Source organism: Canis lupus, chromosome 6, assembly GCF_048164855.1.
Source record: "Canis lupus baileyi chromosome 6, mCanLup2.hap1, whole genome shotgun sequence".
Lineage (NCBI taxonomy): Eukaryota > Metazoa > Chordata > Mammalia > Carnivora > Canidae > Canis > Canis lupus.
Window position 1 is genome coordinate 67536416 of NC_132843.1, and position 21207 is coordinate 67557622.

Below are 21207 nucleotides of genomic sequence, written 5' to 3' on the forward strand. Positions count from 1 at the left end.
CACCCCATTTATATCAGTGAATAAATTTAGACAAAATTAATAAAGAAACAATGTCATTGAATGATACATTATATTAGATGCATATTACACATATATACTGAACATTCCATTCAAAGGAAACAGAATACACATTCTTTTGAAGTGCTCATGGAACATAATCCAGAATAGATCACATGTTAGGCCACAAAACAAGTCTCAATTAATTTAAGAATATGAAATCTCACCATGCGTTTTTTTCTGATCACAACAGTCTGAAACATAGATTACAAGAAAAAAAAACTGGAAAAAAACCCCCAAACTTATGGAGGCTAAACAACCAGTGGATCAGTGAAGAAATCAAAGAAGAAATAAAAAACATGGAGACAAATAAAAATGAAAACACAAAGATCCAAAATCTTTGGAATGCAGTGAAAGCAGTTCTTAGAAGAAAGTGTACAGCAATACAGGCCTGCCTCAAGAAACAAGAAAAAGCTCAAATAAACAATCTAACCTTACACTTAAAAGAACTAGAAAAAGAAGAACAAAGCCAAGGTGAGTAGAAGAAAGGAAATAATGAAGAACAGAGGCTAAAGAAATGACATAAAGACTAAAAAGTTTTAAAAAATCAATGAAATCAGGAGCAGGTTCTTTGAAAAGATAAACAAAATTGATAACTTTTAATCATACTCATCGGGTGGGGAATGGCCCAAATAAAGTCAGAAACAAAGGAGAAGTAACAGCTGACACCATAGAAATACAAAGTATTTTAAGATACTACTGTGAAAAATTATATGCCAACAATTTGGACAACCTAGAAAAAATGGATAAATTCCTAGAAACATACAACCTTCCAAAACTAAATCAAGAAGAAATAGAAAATCTGAAAATCTATTAACAAAATTGAATTGGTAATCAAAAAACTACCAAAATATAAATGTCTAGAACCAGATGGATCCACAGGTGAATTCTATCAAACATTTAAAGAAGAGTCAATACCTATTATCCTTAAACTGTTCTAAAAAATAGAAGAGGAAGGAAAGCTTTCAAATACATTCTATGAGACCATTATTACCCTGATACCAAAATTGGGCAAAGACACCAGTAAAAAAGAAAACTACAAGTCAATATCCCTGATAAACATAGATGCAAAAATCCTCAACAAAATATTACTAAACCACATTCATAATACATTGAAAGGATCATTTACCACAATCAAGTGAGATATACTCTGAGATTTATTCTGAGACTGCAAGGATGGTTCAGTATTCACAAATCAATGTGATACACTACATCAATAAAATGAAGGATGAAAATCATATGATCATCTTAATAGATGCAGAAAAAGCATTTGACAAAATTTGACATCTGTTCATGATAGGAACTCAACAAAATGGGTTTAGAGGGAAAATACCTCAACATAATAAAGGCCACATATGAAAGACCTACAATTAACACCATACTCAATGGTGAAAAACTGAGAGCTGGACAAGGATGTCCACTGTTACCACTTTATTCAATATAGTACTGGAAATCCTAGCTATAGCAATTATACAAGAAAAAGAAATAGGGGATCCCTGGGTGGCTCAGTGGTTTAGCTCTGCCTTCAGCCCAGGGCGTGATCTTGGAATTCTGGGATCGAGTCCCACATCAGCTCCCTGCATGGAGCCTGCTTCTCCCTCTGCCTGTGTCTCTGCCTCTCTCTGTCTCTGTGTTTCTCATGAATAAATAAGTAAAATCTTAAAAAAAAAAAAGAAATAAAAAGAAATAAAGGCATCCATCCATACTGGTAAGGAAGAGGTTAAAGTGTCCCTATTTGCAGATGACTTGATACTATACAGAGAAAACCCTAAAGGCTCCACCAGAAAGCTACTAGAACTGATAAACGAATTCAGTGAAGTTGTAAGATACAAAATTAATACTCAGAAATCAGCATTTTCTATACACTAATAACAAAAAAAAAGAAATTAAGAAAAAAATTCATGTACAATTGCACCAAAAGTAATAAAATACCTAGGAATAAACTTATCTGTGAGGATAAAGACCTATACTCTAAAAACTATAAAACATTGATGAAAGAAATTAAAGACAACACAAACAAATGGATATTCCCTGCTCGTGGATTGAAAGAACCAATATTGTTAAAGTGTTTACTACCCAGAGCAAGCTACAGAGTCAGTGCAATCCCTATCAGAATACCAACAATATTTTTCACAGAATGAGAAAAAAATAATCCTAAAATTTGGGTGGAACCACAAAAGAGCCTGAATAGCTAAAGCAATCTTGAGAAAGAAAAAGCTGCAGATATCCTAATTCCAGGGTTCAAGATAACACTACAAAACTGTAGTCATCAAAATGGTATGGTATTTGCACAAAATAGACACATAGATGAATGGAATAGAGAGCCCAAATATAAACCCATGCTCATATGGTCAATCTGTGACAAAGGCAAAGATATACAATAGGGAAAAGATAGTTTCTTCAAGAAATGGTGCTAAGAAAAGTAGACAGCTACATGTAAAAGAATAAAAGTGAAAGAAAAAAAAAAGTGGACCACTACCTCACACCATCTGCAAAAATAAACTCAAAATGGATTAAAGCCTGTGAGACCTGAAGCCATAAAAATCCTAGAAGAGAACACAGGTAGTAATTTCTCTGACTTAGGCCATAGCAACATTTTTCTAGATAAGTATCCTAAGGTGAGGGAAACAAAAGCAAAAATAAACTTTTGAGAATGTATCAAAATAAGAAGCTTTTGCACAGTGAAGGAAACCATCAGCAAAACAAAAAGGCAACCTACTGAATGGGAAAAGATATTTCCAAGTGATATATCCAATGAGGGGTTAATATCCAAAATATATAAAGAGTTCATATGCCTCAACACCAAAAAAATAACCAAATTAAAAAGTGGGCAGAGGACCTGAATAGACATTTTCCCAAACATGTAGATGGCTAATAGACAATTGAAAAGATGCTCAACATCAATAACCATCACAACATGTGGATCTAAAACCACAGTGAGATATTATCTTACATTTGTCAGAATGGTTAAAATAAAAAACAATAAATAATAAGTGTTGTTGAGGATGTGGAGAAAAAGGAACCCTCCGGCATTTTTGGTGGGAATGTGAATTGGTGCAGTGACTGTGGAAAACAGTATGGAGGTTCCTCAAAAGAAAAAAAAAAACTATATGATCAAAAAAAATACTGTATGACCCAATAATTTCACTGCTGAGTACTTAGCCAAAGAAAACAAAAACACTAATTTGAAAAGGTAAATGCACCCCCATGTCTATTGCAGAATTACATACAGTAGCCAAGATATGGAAGTAGCCTAAGTGTCCATGGATAGATAATGGGTAATGGAGGTGTGATATATCTATATGTGTACACACAAACATGCATGAGCATGCAAATATTACACTCCTTTAAAAAAAGATAAGATCTTGCCGTTTGGCAAGACAAAATGGATGGATCTAGAAGGTATTATGCTAAGTGAAATCAGACTGATAAAGACAAATACCATAGGATTTCACTCATATGTGGAATCTAAAAAGTGAAACATGAATAAACAAAAAGCAGAATAAGATCTATAAATACACAAAAAAACTGATGGTTGTCAGAGGGAAGGGGGTTGAGGGTATGGGAAAAATGGGTGAAGGGGAATGGGAGATAGACTTTTAGTTGTGGAATGAATAAATCAAAGGAGTAAAAGGCACAGCATAAGATATATAGTCAGTGATATGTAATAGCATTGCATGGTGACAGATGGCAGCTACACTTGTGAGCACAGCATAATGTATAGAGAAGTTGAATCACTATGTTGTACACCTGAAACTAATGTAACATTGTGCGTCAGTTTACTCAAATGAAAAAAAAAAATATACACAATTCTCAACCAAAAAATAAGTATGTTTTACTTGGCCTCATAACAGGAATAACATTCATTTCTTTTTTCAGGGTAGAACTCTACTCCATTGGGCGTGTGATCGAGGACATAAAGAACTAGTTACAGTCTTGCTACGATATAAAGCTGATATTAACTGTCAGGTAAGAGTGACGAAAAGGGAGCTTTTTACAAAAAATTGAGATAAAATTCATACAACATAAAACTCACCATATTAACCACTTTAAAATATACAGTTCATTGGCATTCATACACTTAACAGTGTTGTGTGACTATCACTTTGTTTCACATTTTCATCACCCCAAAAGGAACCTGGTCCTTTTTTAAAAAAATATTTTTATTTATTCATGAGAGACACTGAGAGAGAGAGGCAGGGACATAAACAGAGGGAGGAGCAGACTTGGTGCAGGGATCCCATGTGGGACTTGATCCTGGGACTCTGGAATCACGCCCTGACCTGAAGGCAGACGCTTCACCACTGAGCCACCCAGGTATCCCAAGGAACCTGGTCCTTACTGAGAGTCTCCCTCATGTCCTCCTCATCACAGACCTTAGCAACAACTAATCTGCTTTCTTTTCAATGGATTTGCCTATCCTGGATATTTCATATAACCAGTAATAATCAGTGGCTTCTTTCACTTAGCATGATGTTTTTCAAGGTTTATCCATGTAGCATGTAACAGTACTTCATTTTTTTAATCCGGTATATAGATATACCACGTGTTATCATTTCATCAGTTGATGGACAGTTGGGTTATTTCCATTTTTTGGCAGTTGTGAGTTATTGCTATGAACAATTTATGTATGTGTGTTTTTGTTTGAATGCTTGTGTTTGCTTCTTTTGGTTCTGCACCTAAGAGTAGAAATTCAGGGTTGTATGGTAATTTGATGTTTTTGAGGAATGTCCAAACTATTTCCATAGGAATCACATCATTTTACATTCCCACCAGCAACGCATAGGGTTCTAATTTCTCCCCTGCTTTGCCAATACTTATTTTCTTTTCTAATAGCCATAGTAGTGGAGGCAAAGTTATAGCACATCTTGCTTGATTTTGATTTGCATTTCCCTAAAAACTAGTGGTGTTGGTAACTTTTCATGTACTTTTTTAAAAAAGATTTCTTTATTTATGTATTTATTTATTTATTTATGTATTTATTTATTTATTTATTTATTTATTTATGATAGACAGAGAGAGAGAGAGAGGCAGAGACACAGGAGGAGGGAGAAGCAGGCTCCATGCCGGGAGCCCGATGCGGGACTCGATCCTGGAACTCCAGGATCGCACCCTGGGCCAAAGGCAGGCGCTAAACTGCTGAGCCACCAAGGGATCCCCCCTTTTCATGTACTTTTTAACAAAGTCTGTATCTCCTTTGGAGAAATATCTATTCTAGTCTTTCACCACTTTTTAAAATGAGTTTTTCTTTTTGTTAAGATGTGAGAGTTCTTTTTATATTCTGGTTAGTAGACCATCGTCAGACACATGATTTGCAGTTATTTTCTCCCTTTCTGTGGGTTCTTTTCACTTTTTGATAGTGCACTTTGCTGCAAAGTGCACTCTAATCCTGATTTAAGTTCAGTTTATCTGCTTTTTAAAAGATTTATTTATTTATTCATGAGAGACACAGAGAGAGAGAGAGAGGCAGACACAGGCAGAGGGAGAAGCAGGCTCCACACAGGATACAGGATTCCATCCCGGATCCCAGGATCATGCCCTGAGCAGAAGGCAGATGCTCAACCACTGAGCCATCTAGGCATCCCTATTTTTAGTTTTGTTGGTTGTGCTTTTGGTGTCATACCTAAGAAACCATTGCCAAATATAAGGATATTAATATTTACCTTTATATTTTTTGTTTTTTTGTTTTTGTTGTACCAAAATATACAAAACGTAAAATTTACCATTTTAACTATTTTTAAGTGTGTAGTTCTGTGGCACCTAGTACATTCACATTGTTTAGTCATCACCACTATTCATATCTAGAACTTTTTCTTCTTCCCCAACTAAAACTCTGAATTGTTACGTAATTCCTCATTCCTCCATCCTGCCAGCTTCTGGCAATCATCATTCTACTTTCTGCCTTCATGAATTTGACTATTCTAAGTGTTTCATGTAAGTGGAATTTTATATTTGTCCTTTTGTGACTGACTTATTTCACTTAATATTTTCAAGGATCATCCATGCTGTTAGTATGTGTCAGAATCTCCTTGCTTTTTAAAACTAGATAATGTGTTATATGTATATACCACATTCTGTTTATCCAAATATCCATCTATGAACACTTGGATTGCTTTCCCTTTTGTCCATTGTGGTTAATCTTCCTAAGAATTTAGGTAACAAATGTTTCTTTGAGTCCTTGCTTTCACTTTTGAGCATCTACCCAGAAGTAGAATTGCTCAGTCACATGGTAATTCTTTGTTGAATGTTTTGAGGGATCACCATACTGTTTTCCACAGTGGCTACACCATTATACATTACCATCATCCAGGAACAAGTGTTCTAATTTCTTCACATCTTTACCAACACTTGTTATTTTCTGTATTTGTGATAATTAGGTCCTAATGAGTGTGAAGTGGTATCTCTTTGTAGTTTTAATATGCATTTCCCGGTGATTTTGAACGTCTTTTCATGCGATTATCGACCATTTGTCTATCTCCTTTATGTCTTTTGCCCATTTTTAAATTGAGTTGTTTGTATTTTTGTTGGTAAGTTGTAGGAATTCTTTAAATATTTTAGATGTCAGTCCCTTGTCAGATAGTTGATTTGCAAATATTTTCTTCCATCCTGTGAATTGTCTTTCTTTTGTTAGTGTCCTTTGATGCACAAGAGTTTTGATGAAGTCCACCTTACTTATTTTATCTTTTGTTGCCTAGTACTTTTGGTATCATATGCAAGAAATCACTGCCAAATTCAATGTATTGAAGCTTTTTTTTTTTTTTTTGAAGCTTTTTCCCTATGGTTTCTTTCAGAGTTTTATAATTTTAGGTCATATATTTACATCTTTGACCCATTTTGAGTTAGTTCTTGTATATGGCCTGAGGTAAGGGTCCAACTTCATTTTTTTGCATGTGGATAGTCTGTTTTCTCAGCATCATTTGTTGAAATGTCTTCCGACCATTCAATGGTCAAAAATGATCAAAAATAATTTGAGCATATGTGTGAAGGTTTAGACTTTCTATTCCATTGGTCTATATTTTTGTCTTTATGCCATTATGACACTGGTTTTTTATTATTGTAGCTTTGTAGTAAAATTTGAAATCAGGAACTGTGAGACCTCCAGTTTGCTTTTCTTTTTAAAGTTTTATTTTATTTATTTAAGTAATGTCTGCCCTCAGTGTGGGGCTCAAACTCACAACCCCCAGATTAAGAGTCACATGCTCCTCTGACTGAGCCAGCCAGTTGCCCCACAACTTTGTTTTTCTTTTTCAAGATTGTTTTGGCTATTCTGGATTACTTGATAGGATGAGAAAGGGAGCTCTGGCTAGGCCTTCTAGTACTATGTCAAAAAGAAGTAATAAAAATTAGTATCTTTGTCTTGTTCTAGGTGTTTGCTTTTTAATTTAGTGTATTAGATATAAAATGCTTTTCTTTACATAATACTGGTTGCCATATATATCCATTCCAGTCCAACTCCTTAGGCCTCCTGGGATCATCCTGGTTCTTTCTCATTAAGTCTGAAATTTTTAGTTCTAATTCTACTCCCCATTCTACTCTAAATCTCTTATTTGACCTAAAAGATTTCTCTAGTTTCTTTATTGATTCTATTTCCCATTTCAGCTCATTTTATCCATTCTTATGCTGTTATCCTCTTTTTCATCTCTATTTTGTTTTTTTTTTTAACTGTTACAGCCATGTGGAAAAAGCCTAGTTGTGAATAATCCAATTACCTCCCTTTTTATACATGTGCACCTATTCTCTAGGCAAAGCTAGAAAAAATTACTCTGATATTCTCAAAATTCATGGCATCCATCTTTAATTTTGCCTGAAAAGTCCTGTGGTCCTTTTTATTCTCAGATTCTCTCTCATTTCCTAGAGAATAGGCGAAATCTTTGTCACCAACCCGGATCTCAGTCACTAGGTCCAAAAACATATCTTTTCTTGGCTATCCCTCAGGTATTTCAAAGTCACAATATATTACACTGAACCTACCATCTCTCAACAGCTGCCACTACTCCTCACTGTGGTTGGCACCATCATCCAATCAGTTTTCCAGGAATCATCCTTGATTCTTCTCTCCTTTTCATACCATTTCAAGTTGTGTAGGTTCTGCCTTCTAAGTATATCTCCAAATCTACCCACTTCTCTATTTCAGCATTTCCAGTGCACTAGTTCAGGCTTCCTAAATTACTTCAGCAGCTCTGAACTACATTTCTGCTTCTACTTTGATCTTTCAATATATTTTCCACTTTTCCTCTGGAGAGTCTTTCTAAAATGTTAATTTGCAAATGATTCTGGTATACTTTTATTTTTCTACAATAGTCTAAATTTCGTGTACCCTGGAAAGCCCTTCATGATCTTATATCTCCACTTATTTGTCAGCATGCTCCTTGCTTATACCCCATTCCTGGTATGCTAAGCTCCACTCTTTTGAAGGACTTGACATGCTGCTCAACTCTTGGCCTTTACATATGCTGTTTTCTCTCTCCTTCATCCTCCTTCCTATGCCTCAGTTTACACATCACTTCCTCCGGATTAGCCTTCCTTCACTCAGCCACTTAGACATGCCCCAGTAGTTTATAGCACCCTGTTCTTAAGCTCATCAAAGAGTGATCACAGTGCACTTTGTATTTTAATTAGCTAATTATATGTTTGTATTCTCAACACTACCATATATTGGTACTAGAGTTTGGTTTTATCACCAATGCCTTGCATAATATCTGACATACAATAGATGCTCAGTAATTATTGAATAAAATAATATTGGCTTATAAAGAAATTGATAAAATGTTTGAAAAAATAGAACATAAGTACCAAAAAGGACCTAAATAAGCATTTACTATAACTTTTTGTGTATCCTTGTGCTTTATCAGAAGAAATACTTCTTTTTCCATTAGACATGTGTACATTCTTTTTGCACCAGTTTTCTAGCTTTGAGTCATAAGTCAAATCATAGCGTGTTACCATAATCTTGCCTTGAAATACATGTATTTCATTGATTTTTTTTTTAAGTAGGTAGTATGTTTAAAAAAAAAAAAAAACCCTCAGGGACACCTGTGGGGCTCAGCGGTTGAGCATCTGCCTTCAGCTCAGAGTGTGATCCCAGACTTTCAGGATCAAGTCCTGTGTCAGGCTCCTCACGAGGGGCCTGCTTCTCCCTCTGCCTGTGTCTCTGCCTCTCTCTGTGTGTCTCTCATGAATAAATAAATAAAATCTTTAAAAAAAAAACCCTTAAGAAATACAGAAGACTCCTTTCTAAAATCTCTTGCTCCCAACATTGTTTCCCAGCTACCCAGTTCCCCCTTCTGGAGACGAATGTATTACCAGTTTTATATATATCCATTCAGGAAATATTATATATTTATACAAGCATGTACAGTAGCAGTATGTTATAAATTACACACATTATTCTATAACTTGTTTTCTTTATCTTGGAGATCATTCTCTATCAGTATAGATAGTGCTGCCTTACTCTTTTTAATGGTTTGTGGGGTTTTTTACATTTTTTTAAATTTAAATTTAATTTGCCAACATGTAACACCCAGGGCTCATCTCATCAGGTTTTTAATGGTTTTATAATATTCCTTTGTAGAGATGTATCATACTTTACTTAACTGGTACCATATAAATGGACCAATGTGTTGAGCATCCGTTCCTTTAACGAAGAACCATTTGTATTTCATTTTCTGTGAAACACCTGCACATATGTTTTGCTCATTTTCCCACCGATTGATCTTTTCTTCTTAATTTATAGGAGATTTTTATATATTAAGAAAAATTAGCACTTTGTGATACAAATATTACAGTTTTCCCCCATGTTTCCTTCTTGTACTTTCATCATCTCATGGTTTCCTTGATCCGACTAGAATTAATTTGTGTCACATGTATGTAATAGACATTTTATTTTTGTTCAGATGGTGCCGACTTTATTTTTGTATAGATGATTAATCATTTGTTCAGTAATGTTTATTGAATAATCTTAACTCTACTGATCGAAGGATCTTTTTTTGTTCCATATTCTCACTTCCTCTGTGTATTTCAGTGTATTTCTGGGGCTATTTCCTATTCAATTGCTCTGTTTTTCTGTTCGTGTACTCATGCTATGATGTTTTAAGGATTATAGCCTCAAAATTTTTTAATATCTGGTAGGATAGATTCCTTCACTACTTACTGAGAAATTTTCCTGTGATTTTTACAGGAAAAAACAGTTACAGTTTATTTTTCATTGTGAATGTTTAAGTCATGTTTAGTAAGGTAAGTAAGTTTAAAAAGCAAAAATCAACAAAGTATTAGCACTTTTGTGTCTTTTATTTGGTTTGTACTGTTAGGAGGTATTTTGGAGGGAAATGTTCCTAAGTTAGGAATAGCCTGAGGTTTTTGTCTGTTTTTCTTGTATTATGTTTGTTTGATATAAGACAATCCAAAAACTGTCTTATGTGGCTTTTTGGAATACTCTTTCTAGAACACCAGCTTTAATGCAAAGTAAAAGTTTTTTGCAAAATGCAAAAAGGTTTTTTGGATGGTTCATTTAGGTTATGTACAGCCAGTGTTTTCCTTGACATATTTGTATTCACATGACTATATTACCCCTAACCTTGATTTTCCTTTGTTATTGACCATCCTAATCCATCTGATCTAGTTTCAGTTAAGGGAATGCTTTTGGCTTTGTCAGTTTGGATTGCTAACATGCTTCCAAGTAGCAGAGCTTTTGGAGATTAGCTCTCAGAATAGCTTTCCCCTTGTAATTTCTTCTTTGGTTTCATTATTGAAAACTCTTTTCAACTATAGACAATACAAACATAATAAATGGAAGGAAAGGTTCATCTCCCTCATGATTCAATCTTTCTTAAACAACATTATTATTGACTGGCCTATTGGTTGCCAAAAAGGAAAATCAATTTTATTAGAAGTATTTGCTTGGCCACAGATCTTGGTACTAACCCAGCAGAGACAGGCTGATGTTATCAACTATCTGAAGACTAATTTTTACCATTAGCCTGAAACAAAGTAGTAATTAGAGATATGTCAAAGTCTACCCTGTGTTTTTCTGTCATTTTTACCCGTCAGTATATCTCATATATAGTCTTATTGCACTGCAGTTTCTATACTCTGTGATTGATTGGGACTTTTTATTTTACTTCTAAAAAAGACCCTTTATAGATTTCATTTGTTATCTGGCAGTATTATGGACACAGTTTTGTTTCTTTCACTGCTTGATATTGATTTTTAGTTCAATTCTGGAAGGTAGGTTCTTAACCATATTTGAGATTAGGTTATGGGTTAAAACACACACATACACCCACAGACCTCTTGAGTAATTTTGATTTCTCAAGCCCTGGAGAAAGTTAAAACTACTTTCAGAGCACACGGAGTATTTGAATGCTGAAGATTGATTACTAGGTTTTCTTAGATTTATTGTAAAATAATATTAAGGAGCTGAGCAGGGTTGGAGAAGTGGGAGCATCTGTGGTGTTAGGGGTTTACACTGTGTACTGGGTGTTAATGCAGTTCTAAAGGAAAATATTTTGTTTGAGTGGTACTGAAATGTGTAAGACCTGGCGATTTATAAATTACATAAATTTATGGTTTATATAATGGTGTAGAGCATCATGCCCTCTCTGTAAATGCCTTGGTGACTATGTGTTGTAAAATATTTCAAAAACATTAAGTTAACTGAACTTACGGTGGTAATCATTTCACACTATATACAAATATTGAATACTTATGTTGTATACCTAAAACTAACATAATTTTGTCTGTCAGTTATATCTCAGTTAAAAAACAACATGGTGGAATAAAAAAATAAATGAATGAATCTGGAAAAAAGGACATTCTATATCCATATGTAGTTTTATGAAATAAATAGAAAATACATTTTTTTAAAAAGCATGGGAATAATGATAAGTTTAGATTTCACCAGGGTATTATGGGGCTTAAAGTAATGACAGTAGCCCCTCTACCTTAAGCTGTCCTGCTGCTCCTGGCCAAGTCTACTTCTCCTCCCCAAGTCCACCAGGTATATTGCTGCCAACAGAGACTTCTCAAGACTTCTGTTTATTATGCCACTGATCTGGGCAAAACTCTCTAATGACTGCATTGCCCATAGGACAAATTCAGAACTCTCTAGATTTCAGTTCAGAGTTCTTCATTATCTGATAAAAGACAAAGAACAAAAAAAAAAAAAGTGAGAAAAGTATAAAGCTGTAAATAAAACCATCTATAATTCTCTTATGTATGTGTGTTAAGGGAGGGGTAAGATATAAAACAGTTTTTTGCTGTTTACTGTCTACCAAGCATTTTACGTATATTGTCTCTCTTAGTCTTCACATCAGTCCTATAATGTAGATGTATTGTTGCCTGCATTTTACTGGTGAAGAAACGGGAGTTTGGGAAGTCCTAGAGCTAGTAAGTGACAAAGTTTAGATTTGATCTTGTCATTCTGACTCTAAAGCCCAAGATCTTAACCTCTCCGCTGTAAAATTAGAGTACATTTTTTTCTCATCTTTATTTTCTCTACTTACATGTATATAACATATTTTGAAGATATTTGGTACAGGGGCACCTGGCTGGCCTAGTGGTAGAAGTGAGTTTCAGCCTCATTTTGGGTGTAGAGATCACTTAAGAAAATAAATAAAAATTGAAATAAAAGAAAGATATTTGGTACATTATTATACATAGAGTAGTTTTTCTTCATTATTTAAAAGAATTGAGATATAAAATACATATAGTGAGTTACATATACTACAAAAATTTTAAGAACACAAATTAAGACACACAAACGCCTGTACACACACTTGTGTACCTACCACCTGTATCAAAATAGAACATTTCCAAAACCCCTATTAGGTTTCTTTTCTTAAGCAACTTATCAGTATCAATCTTCCCACTCCCACTCTGAGAATTATTATTCTGACTTTTATTGCCATCAATTTGTTCTATCTCTTCTTGAAATTCATATATTTGTAACATATATATTGATTTGGATCAGGTTTATTATCCTCAATATAACATATGTTCAATATAACATATATCCATGTTGTTAACATATATCATTTGTTCCTTTATTTTTATTGCTGTATAATGTTTTATTATATACATGCATATACCACCATTTATCTTTTCTTAATGTCTTGATGAACATTTATATGTTCTTTGAAACAAAAATGTCTATTCAGATCCTGTGCCCACTTTTTTTTTAATTGGATGGGGGAAAAAGTCCATAGAAAGCACAGTAAGATTTTTTAGAAGCAAAATCTAGGGAGACCTGGGTGGCTCAGTGGTTGAGCATCTGCCTTTCACTCAGGTCATGGTCCCCAAGTCCAGGGATCAAGTCCCACATTGGGCTCCCCACAGGGAGCCTGCTTCTTCTACTGCCTATGTCTCTACCTCTCTCTCTGTGCCTCTCATGAATAAATAAAATCTTTTTTTTTTTTTAAAGCAAAATCTATTGAGGGATATAATGGACTCAGGGCCAGTGCTTTTGAAGTAAATCATTTGTGTCTCATGTTGCCATCCTCTCCTGTGTCTGAAATATTTATCTGGATGAAATTAGCTTTGAAAAGACCAATAGTGGTGACATCAAAGGGAAAATATGCCGTAACAGCAGCCTGAAGGCTGTTGAGGACAAGGGAGTAGGTTGGGTACTTTGCTTAAGTGATGGATTCAACTAATTCTATAGGTGGTCTCTATACCTTCAACAGATAGAGCAGATTAATATTAAGAATATATGTCTCCATTTTAAGATTTTTGTCGTCTCTTTATTATTGAGTTGTGAGATTTTTTATGTACTCTGAATACAAGGCCCTTATTAGATATATGATTTGCAAATACGTTCTTCCATTCAGTGGATTGTGTTCTTACTGGCTTAAGAGTATCCTTTAAAACACAGAAAGTTTCAATTTTGATGAAGCCCAATATATCTAGTTTTTTTTGTTTGTGTTTTTGGTGTCATTTCTAAGAAACTTGTTAAATCAGAGATCATAGTGGGACACCTGGGTGGCTCAGCGGTTGAGCATCTGCCTTCAGCTCAGGGCATGATCCCAGGGTCCAGGGATTGAGTGAGTCCTGCATCGGGCTTCTCAGAGGGAGCCTGCTTCTTCCTCTGCCTATATGTCTCTGCCTCTCTGTCTGTGTCTCTCAGAATAAATAAATAAAATCTTTTAAATAAAAAAAAAACGGGTAAAAATAATATACTATCCTTTACTCTTGAGTTTTTAAAATTACACTTGACCACCAAATCAAAAAGTTTAACATCATCTGATGTTAAATATCCTACTGCTCCAAAGGATACATTTAAGAGAATTACATTAGAATAGGGGGAACACTTCTAGTTTCAGCTCTAAATGTTAAAGAACAGGGTAGCCCTGGTGGCTCAATGGTTTAACGCCATCTTCGACCCAGGGCGTGATCCTGGAGATCCAGGATGGAGTCCTACGTCGGGTTCCCTGCGTGGAGCCTGTTTCTCCCTCTGCCTATGTCTCTGCCTCTCTCTCTGAGTCTCTCATGAATAAATAAACACTTTTAAAAAATAAAATAAATGTTAAAGAACATAGAAACTATCAGTCCTTACAACAACAAAAAATAATCATGGGTTACAAAATGTTTTTCTGCTCCCTACACCTTACCATCACAGCAATGTGGCTTTTAACAGTAGAAGAGTTACAAGACATTGAGTCTTTTTAAATAGGAGTTTTTAGGGAAACCCAAAGATGGCAGGGGAGATAAAAACAGGAAACTGAAGCCCTAGTTCCTACAACTACAGTAAACATTGAACACAGCCAAATTGATATAAAACCTCACACTAAAGTTTTGTTTACCATAGTTTCTATTATTGGATACTTCACATATAGCTCTCAATAAAAGACTACAGGGCATGGTGTACAGCAAGAAATAACAGTCTGACAGCAAGTATCAGAGCCAGACTCACCTATGACACAGATTTTGGAATTAGCTGATGGGCAATTTGTTTGATTAATGATAATATGTTAAATAATCTAATGGAAAAAAATGAAGCTTGTATAAGAGGAATGGATCATGTAAGCAGAAAGATGGAAATTAAAATTAAACAGAAATACTAGAAATAAAAAATGCTGTAATAGAAATGAAGAATGAATACCTTTGGAAGATTCTTCAGAAGATTGTACACAGGGAGGAATTAGTGAACTTGAAAGATAAGTCAGTATGAACTTCTAAAACTGAAATGCAAAGAAAAAAATAGTTAAATATAAAAAGAATTTCTGAGAACCGTTGGGTAATTTTGACCATAACGTACATGTAATTAGAATATCAGAAGGGGAAGAAAAAATGGAGCAAAAGAAGTGTTTGAATGGCTGATAGTTTTACAAAAGTAATGGCAGACACCAAGCCACAAATCCAGAGAGCTCAGCAAACACTAAACAGGATAAATATAATTTTACAAAGGGAGGAAGCTAAATAGAGGTAAGGCTTCTACAATTTTATCAAAATGATAAAATATCAATACCAGTAAATAGTAAACACATATGCACACACACAGTAATACCTAGATCAATGACTTTAAAATACTATACAAAAATAATAATAGTAAGCACTATAGGTGAATTAACATTTAGGTGAATTCACCAGTGAGGCCATCTGAACATGGAAGCCTTCAAATTATAAGTTCAATTTCTTTAAATGATACAAGACTGTTCAAATCTTCTATTTTTTCTTTGATCAGTTTTAATAAATTGGTTTTTTTCAAGGAATTTGTCCATTTCATCTAAACTTATAAAAGGTTGACCTAAAGTCATTCATAATATTATCTTGTGTGTTAGTGTCTGTAGTGTTATTGTGACCTTTTTTTTTTTTTTTAAGATTTTATTTATTTATTCATGAGAGGCAGAGACACAGGCAGAGGGAGAAGCAGGCTCCATGCAGGAACCCCCAAGTGGGACTCGATCCTGGGTCTCCAGGATCACACCCTGGGCTGAGGGCGGCACTAAACCGCTGAGCCACTGGGGCTATCCTATTGTGACATTTTTTAATCTCTGATATTGGTAACTTTTTTTACCAATAATTTTTGCTAAGCATTTGTTAACCTTATTAATCTTTTCAAAGAACTAGTTTTCAGCTTTGTTGTCTCCATAGTACATTTGGTGTCTGTGTCATTGATTTTTGTTCTTTGTTCCTTCCCCCTACTTCTTTTTTGGATTTAATTTGCTGTGATTTTTTTTTTCTGGCCTTTTGAGATAGAAGCTTAGGTATTAATTTTCCGGTATTCTTTTCTAATAGGTATAGTTAGAGGTAAAAATTTCTTTTTATGCATACTTTAAAGGCATTTAGCAAATTTTGAGATATTTTTATTATCCTCTAGTCAAGATATTTTTAAATTTCCACTGTGATTTCTTTCTTGGAATCATGGGTTATTTAGATGTTTGTTGTTTAAGTGCCCAACATTTTGGGAATTTATAGTTCTCTTTCTGTATTCAATTCTGTCGTGAATCTATTATGAGAGAACATACTCTGAAGATTTTTAGTATTTTGAAATTAATAGTTGCTTTTTGGCCCTTTATATGGTGCATTTTGGGGAATGTTGCATATTCACTTGAAAAGACTATTTTGCAGTTTGGTGTCTTTTGGTGTAACTATCATTTTCATGAGGTTGGTTAATAGTGTTAGTCAAGTATTCTATATTCTTACTCATTTTTTTGTCTCCTTATTGTCAGCTACTGAGAAAATTGTGTTAAAATCTCCAATTATAATTTATTTATCTTCTTTTAGTGATGTTCCTTTTTATATACCTTCAAACTATGTTATTGGATACAAATCTAAGATCGTTTTAAGCTGTTGAATTGACCCTTTTATCATTGAGAAATGCTTATTTTAAAATCTATTAATTCTTAGTGTCTTAAAATGTATTTTGTTCAATGTTATATAGTTATATCAGTTTTTCTATGGATAGTGTTTGCCTTTTATATTTTTTTCTATCCTTTAAATTTTACACTATCTCTGTGTTAGTCTGCTTGGGCTGCCATGACAAAACACAGAGTGGCTTAAGCAGCAGACATTTTCTTACAGCTCTGGAGGTTTCAGATATTTCTGAAAGCAAGTTTGGTTTCTGGTGAGACTTCTCATAGTGGCTTGCAGACAGCTATCTTCTCACTGTGTTCTCACATGGCCTTTGTGCTCACAGAGAGATCTCTGGTGTCTCCTTTTTTTCTGATAAGAGAACAGCCCTATTGGATCAAGGCCCTTCTTCTATGACCTCATTTAACCTTAATTACCACCTTAAAAGCCCTGCCTCCAAATATAGTCACATTGGGGGGAACGACTTCAACTTTAGAATTTGAGGAGAACAATGCATATTAATTCATATTAACACTATGTATTTAAGGTGTGTTTCTTATAAATAGCATGTATTTTGGTCTTGGTTTTTATTCAGAATTTTATCTTTTAATGGCAAGGTTTAATTTATTTACATTTAATGCAATTAGTATTATTCCATTTAATTTTGCCATCTTTCTGTTTGTTGTCTGTTTCACCTGCTTTTTATTTCTCTACTTTTCCCAATTTTTTCTGTATTTATCAAGTATTTTTTTTATTATTTCATTTTGCCTTCTTTAATGGGTATTTGCTATTCCTTTTACAATAATTCTTTCAGTGATTGTGACAGAAATTGCAAAATAGTGCCTTATTACAGTCTGCCTTAATTTAATGCTTTTGCCTCCTCCTGAACTGTGTAAAAATCTTAAAATGATATAATTCTTTTTATGTTTTTTTTCCTGCTTATATTGCTATAACTATGATACATTTTTACTTCATTATTTGCTACATATCTCACAGGAAACTGTTGTAGCATTAAACAGTCAATAGTCTTTTATCTTTATTCACATAAGTGATGGTTTTTCATTCCTTCTTTTTGATGTTTTTTATCCCTTCTTGTACTTTTCTGATCTCATCTGGTATTATTTTTCTTTTGCCTGAAGAACTTACTTAAGTATTTCTAATAGTATTGACTTATAGTGATGGGTCATCTCAGCTTTAGTTATTGAATATCAGTCTATTTCACTTATAGTTTAAAAAGATAATTTTTCTCTTTAGAGAATTCTTTGTTTAGAGCTGTCATTCCATTTTCTTCTAGCTCTCATATTTTCTTCTTAGAAGTTAGCTATAAGTCTTAGTGTTCTTACCTCAAGGATGATGTCTTTTGGTCTGACAGCATTTAAGATTTTTCCAATATATATATATTATTTTCCAGGTGTGACCAAATGGGTGTTGTTGTTTAACTGCTTGGGGTCTGCTGAACCTTTTGACATACCTTCTCTTGATTTTGGAAAATTTTTCACTGTGATGTCTTCAGATACTACTTCTGCTCCATTCTGTTATCCAGAATTATAATTTCTCGTACTTTAGACCATTTGTCATGTATTCTAAAAATCATGTATTCTCTTTTGTTGTTTTTATTTGCTTTATATTACTGTTTAGTTCTCTAAGTGCTTCAGTTGGGATAATTTTTGTTGATTCATCTTTGTCTTTGATAATCTTCTGCTTTAAGACTCTATTTAGTTCTTAATTACAGACATTGTAATTTTTCACTTCTAGAATGACCATTTGATTAACTTTACCCAATCCTCCCTTTAAAAAAAAGAATTTATTTATTTGACAGAGCAAGAGAGCACAAGCAGGGAGAGTGCAGAGAGGGAGAGGAATTATCAGGCTCCTCACTGAGCAGGGAGCCCAATACAGGACTCAATCCCAGGACCGTGAGATCATGACCTGAGCCAAAACTAAGAGTTGGAGGCTCAACCAACTGAGCCACCCGGGTGTCCTCCAGAGGATCTTTTATAATGAAAGGATTCAATTTAGAATCACACATTGCATTTGATTAACATGTCAAAAAGGGCCTCCTTTAGTCTGGAACAATTATGCAGTTTCTCCTTGACCTTTATGATTTTGATATCTTTAAAGATTACAGAGGAGTTATTTTTTAGACTATTTCTCAGTTGGAGTTTATCTGATGTTTCCTCCTGATTATGTTATTCATCTCTACAACATCAATGATGTTGTAGAAGTGATAATGTATTCTTATTGGAACCCATCTGATAGCACATACTTTTAGTTTGACCCATTACTGATGTTTATTTTGATCACTTGGTTAGGGTGGCATCTGCCAAGATTCATCACAGTAATATTACTTTTATCCCTTTGTAATTCATTCTTGTTTTGTGGGAAAGATACTTGGATATGTATAAATATCCTGTCCTCATCAAAACTTCAATTCATGCTTTTTTTACATCAGTTTGGATTCATAGTTCCCTATTTTATTTAATTTTATAATGCACTGTTATCATTATTTACATTTATGCTTAGAGTATTCCAGGTTTGTCCAGTGGGAGTCCTTCAGTCTGGCTCCTGTATCTTTTTGACATATGCCCATAATTCTTTGAGACTTTACACACTTTCTGGCATAATAAGAACTCCAGTTTATCTTGAACTTTTCCCTTTTCTATCCATGGAGCAGCAGTTTCTCCAGAGAGCTGTGGTTCAGTTTAATAGAGAATGGTATTTAGAAACCAAGAACTGAGTAGTGGGTGTGCTCATTGCCATTGGACTATCACTCCTCCCAGATCCTCTGACATATATACAGACACACACACACACACACACACACACATGCACGCATGCATGCACACACACATTAACATCTATGTTCAATTTTCTTTGTGTGCTGTGTGTGTGTACACCATAAGTTTACACGAGTACCTCTACTTCCAGGTGAATACCACAAGATTCATTCAGTTTTTCTTTTTTTTTTTCATTCAGTTTTTCTATATTTGTAACTCTCTTTCTCTGATAATGAGAAGCCTTGCTCTCATTATCTTGTATTTATTATTTGATCAATCTCCCAGTGTGTAACCAATTGCTCATTGCTGCTGCCACCTCCTCTCTTGCATGGATGCCCTCATCATGCTGAAGTTCTGACAGTTTGTTCAGACCACTTTCCTGGAGGATGCCATACTCAAACCTCTTGGTCTGTGGCACCCTGAGACAGGTCACTTTCCCATGGGAATGCCTTCCTCAATCAGCTTAGGCTTCAACATCCAGTACCTTGCCAACCTTTTGTAGGTATATCTTCTTCACTCCACTTGGACCCTAACACTTCATACCAGACCATCTTTCTGTCTGGACATCTTCCTCATCCTGCATGAGCCCTGACACCTCACATTAGGCTGCTCCCACTCCACGTGGACACCCTCTTCATCCTAGTTAGTCTCTAATACCTTGCTCTGTACAATGACAACTCCCCTCTTCTCTACCTTTTCACTGCCATGGATGCCTATTTCATTTCACCTTACCTATGGTTCTAAGACTGAACTATTCAATAAAGGAAGAGGAAGAGCTATATCTCATAATTTTTAATGGTATGTTGCACATTATGTATAAAGGAGAATAGAGACTGAGGTCAGTGTTATTCTCCCCAAGAAAGGACAACCCCAGTCCTCTCTCAGATATTGTTTGAGGGGCTAATCACCTCGGGCCAATGAGGAATCAAGCTAGGTTGGTGCTGGATTGTAGCTGTAGTTCTACCTCTGCTTTCCTACATATTTGGAGGGAGATTCTTTAGAGCTTTTACTTGTGAGCCTATGGGTGTCTGCCTTCCTGCCTTGAAAGACTGATGAAGAGTCTGTCTGATTCTGCTTCGAGCTTTGTCCTCCAGCTTCCTATTCAAATTGCTTCCAAATTTTGGCAGATGTGTTTGGGCTGAGATTTGTTGTTTGAGGCAGGCCCCCTTCCTCAAGCAAGACTGTCTTTCTCAAATATTGCAAGACAACAGATTCTTATGTGTTCTTCTAGAAACTCTCATTTCCCACGTAGTCCCTGAATTCAGAAATTAAGCCATATGGGAAAACAGCACTTTCTGTTTAGACTTCTAGAATTTTTCAGTTGTTGAGCCAATCTCAAACAACCTCCAAAAGTTTTGCTAATTTTTTTCCCCCAGTGTCATCATTTTATTTGAGCTCATCTCAATCTTTAGCCTTTACACAGAATCAGCAAATAGCCCAGGTAAAAAAGCAGCAGGAGAGAGCATGTTCTCTCTCTCTCTCTCTCCCCTCCCCCTTTCTCTTCAAAAAAAAAAATATTTTTTTTTCAAAAAAAATATTTTGAGAGCCTGTTCTTTGAATAACTCTGATTTAGTTCACTCAGTCGTTT

The 21207-nt window shown here is 34.8% G+C and overlaps 1 protein-coding gene across 13 annotated transcripts in view; it reads left to right on the plus strand.

Moving 5' to 3' along the window:
• Positions 1–21207, plus strand: part of ACBD6 (acyl-CoA binding domain containing 6) — a 207796-nt gene that overhangs the window by 112648 nt on the left and 73941 nt on the right. For all 13 annotated transcript variants that reach the window (XR_012033142.1, XR_012033143.1, XM_072831025.1 and 10 more), the window contains exon 6: positions 3937–4026. Coding sequence is in view for 11 of the 13 variants with exons in the window: in XM_072831025.1 (XP_072687126.1) it covers positions 3937–4026 (90 nt within the window). In the remaining 2 variants the exon portion in view is untranslated. The remainder of the gene's footprint in view (positions 1–3936; positions 4027–21207) is intronic.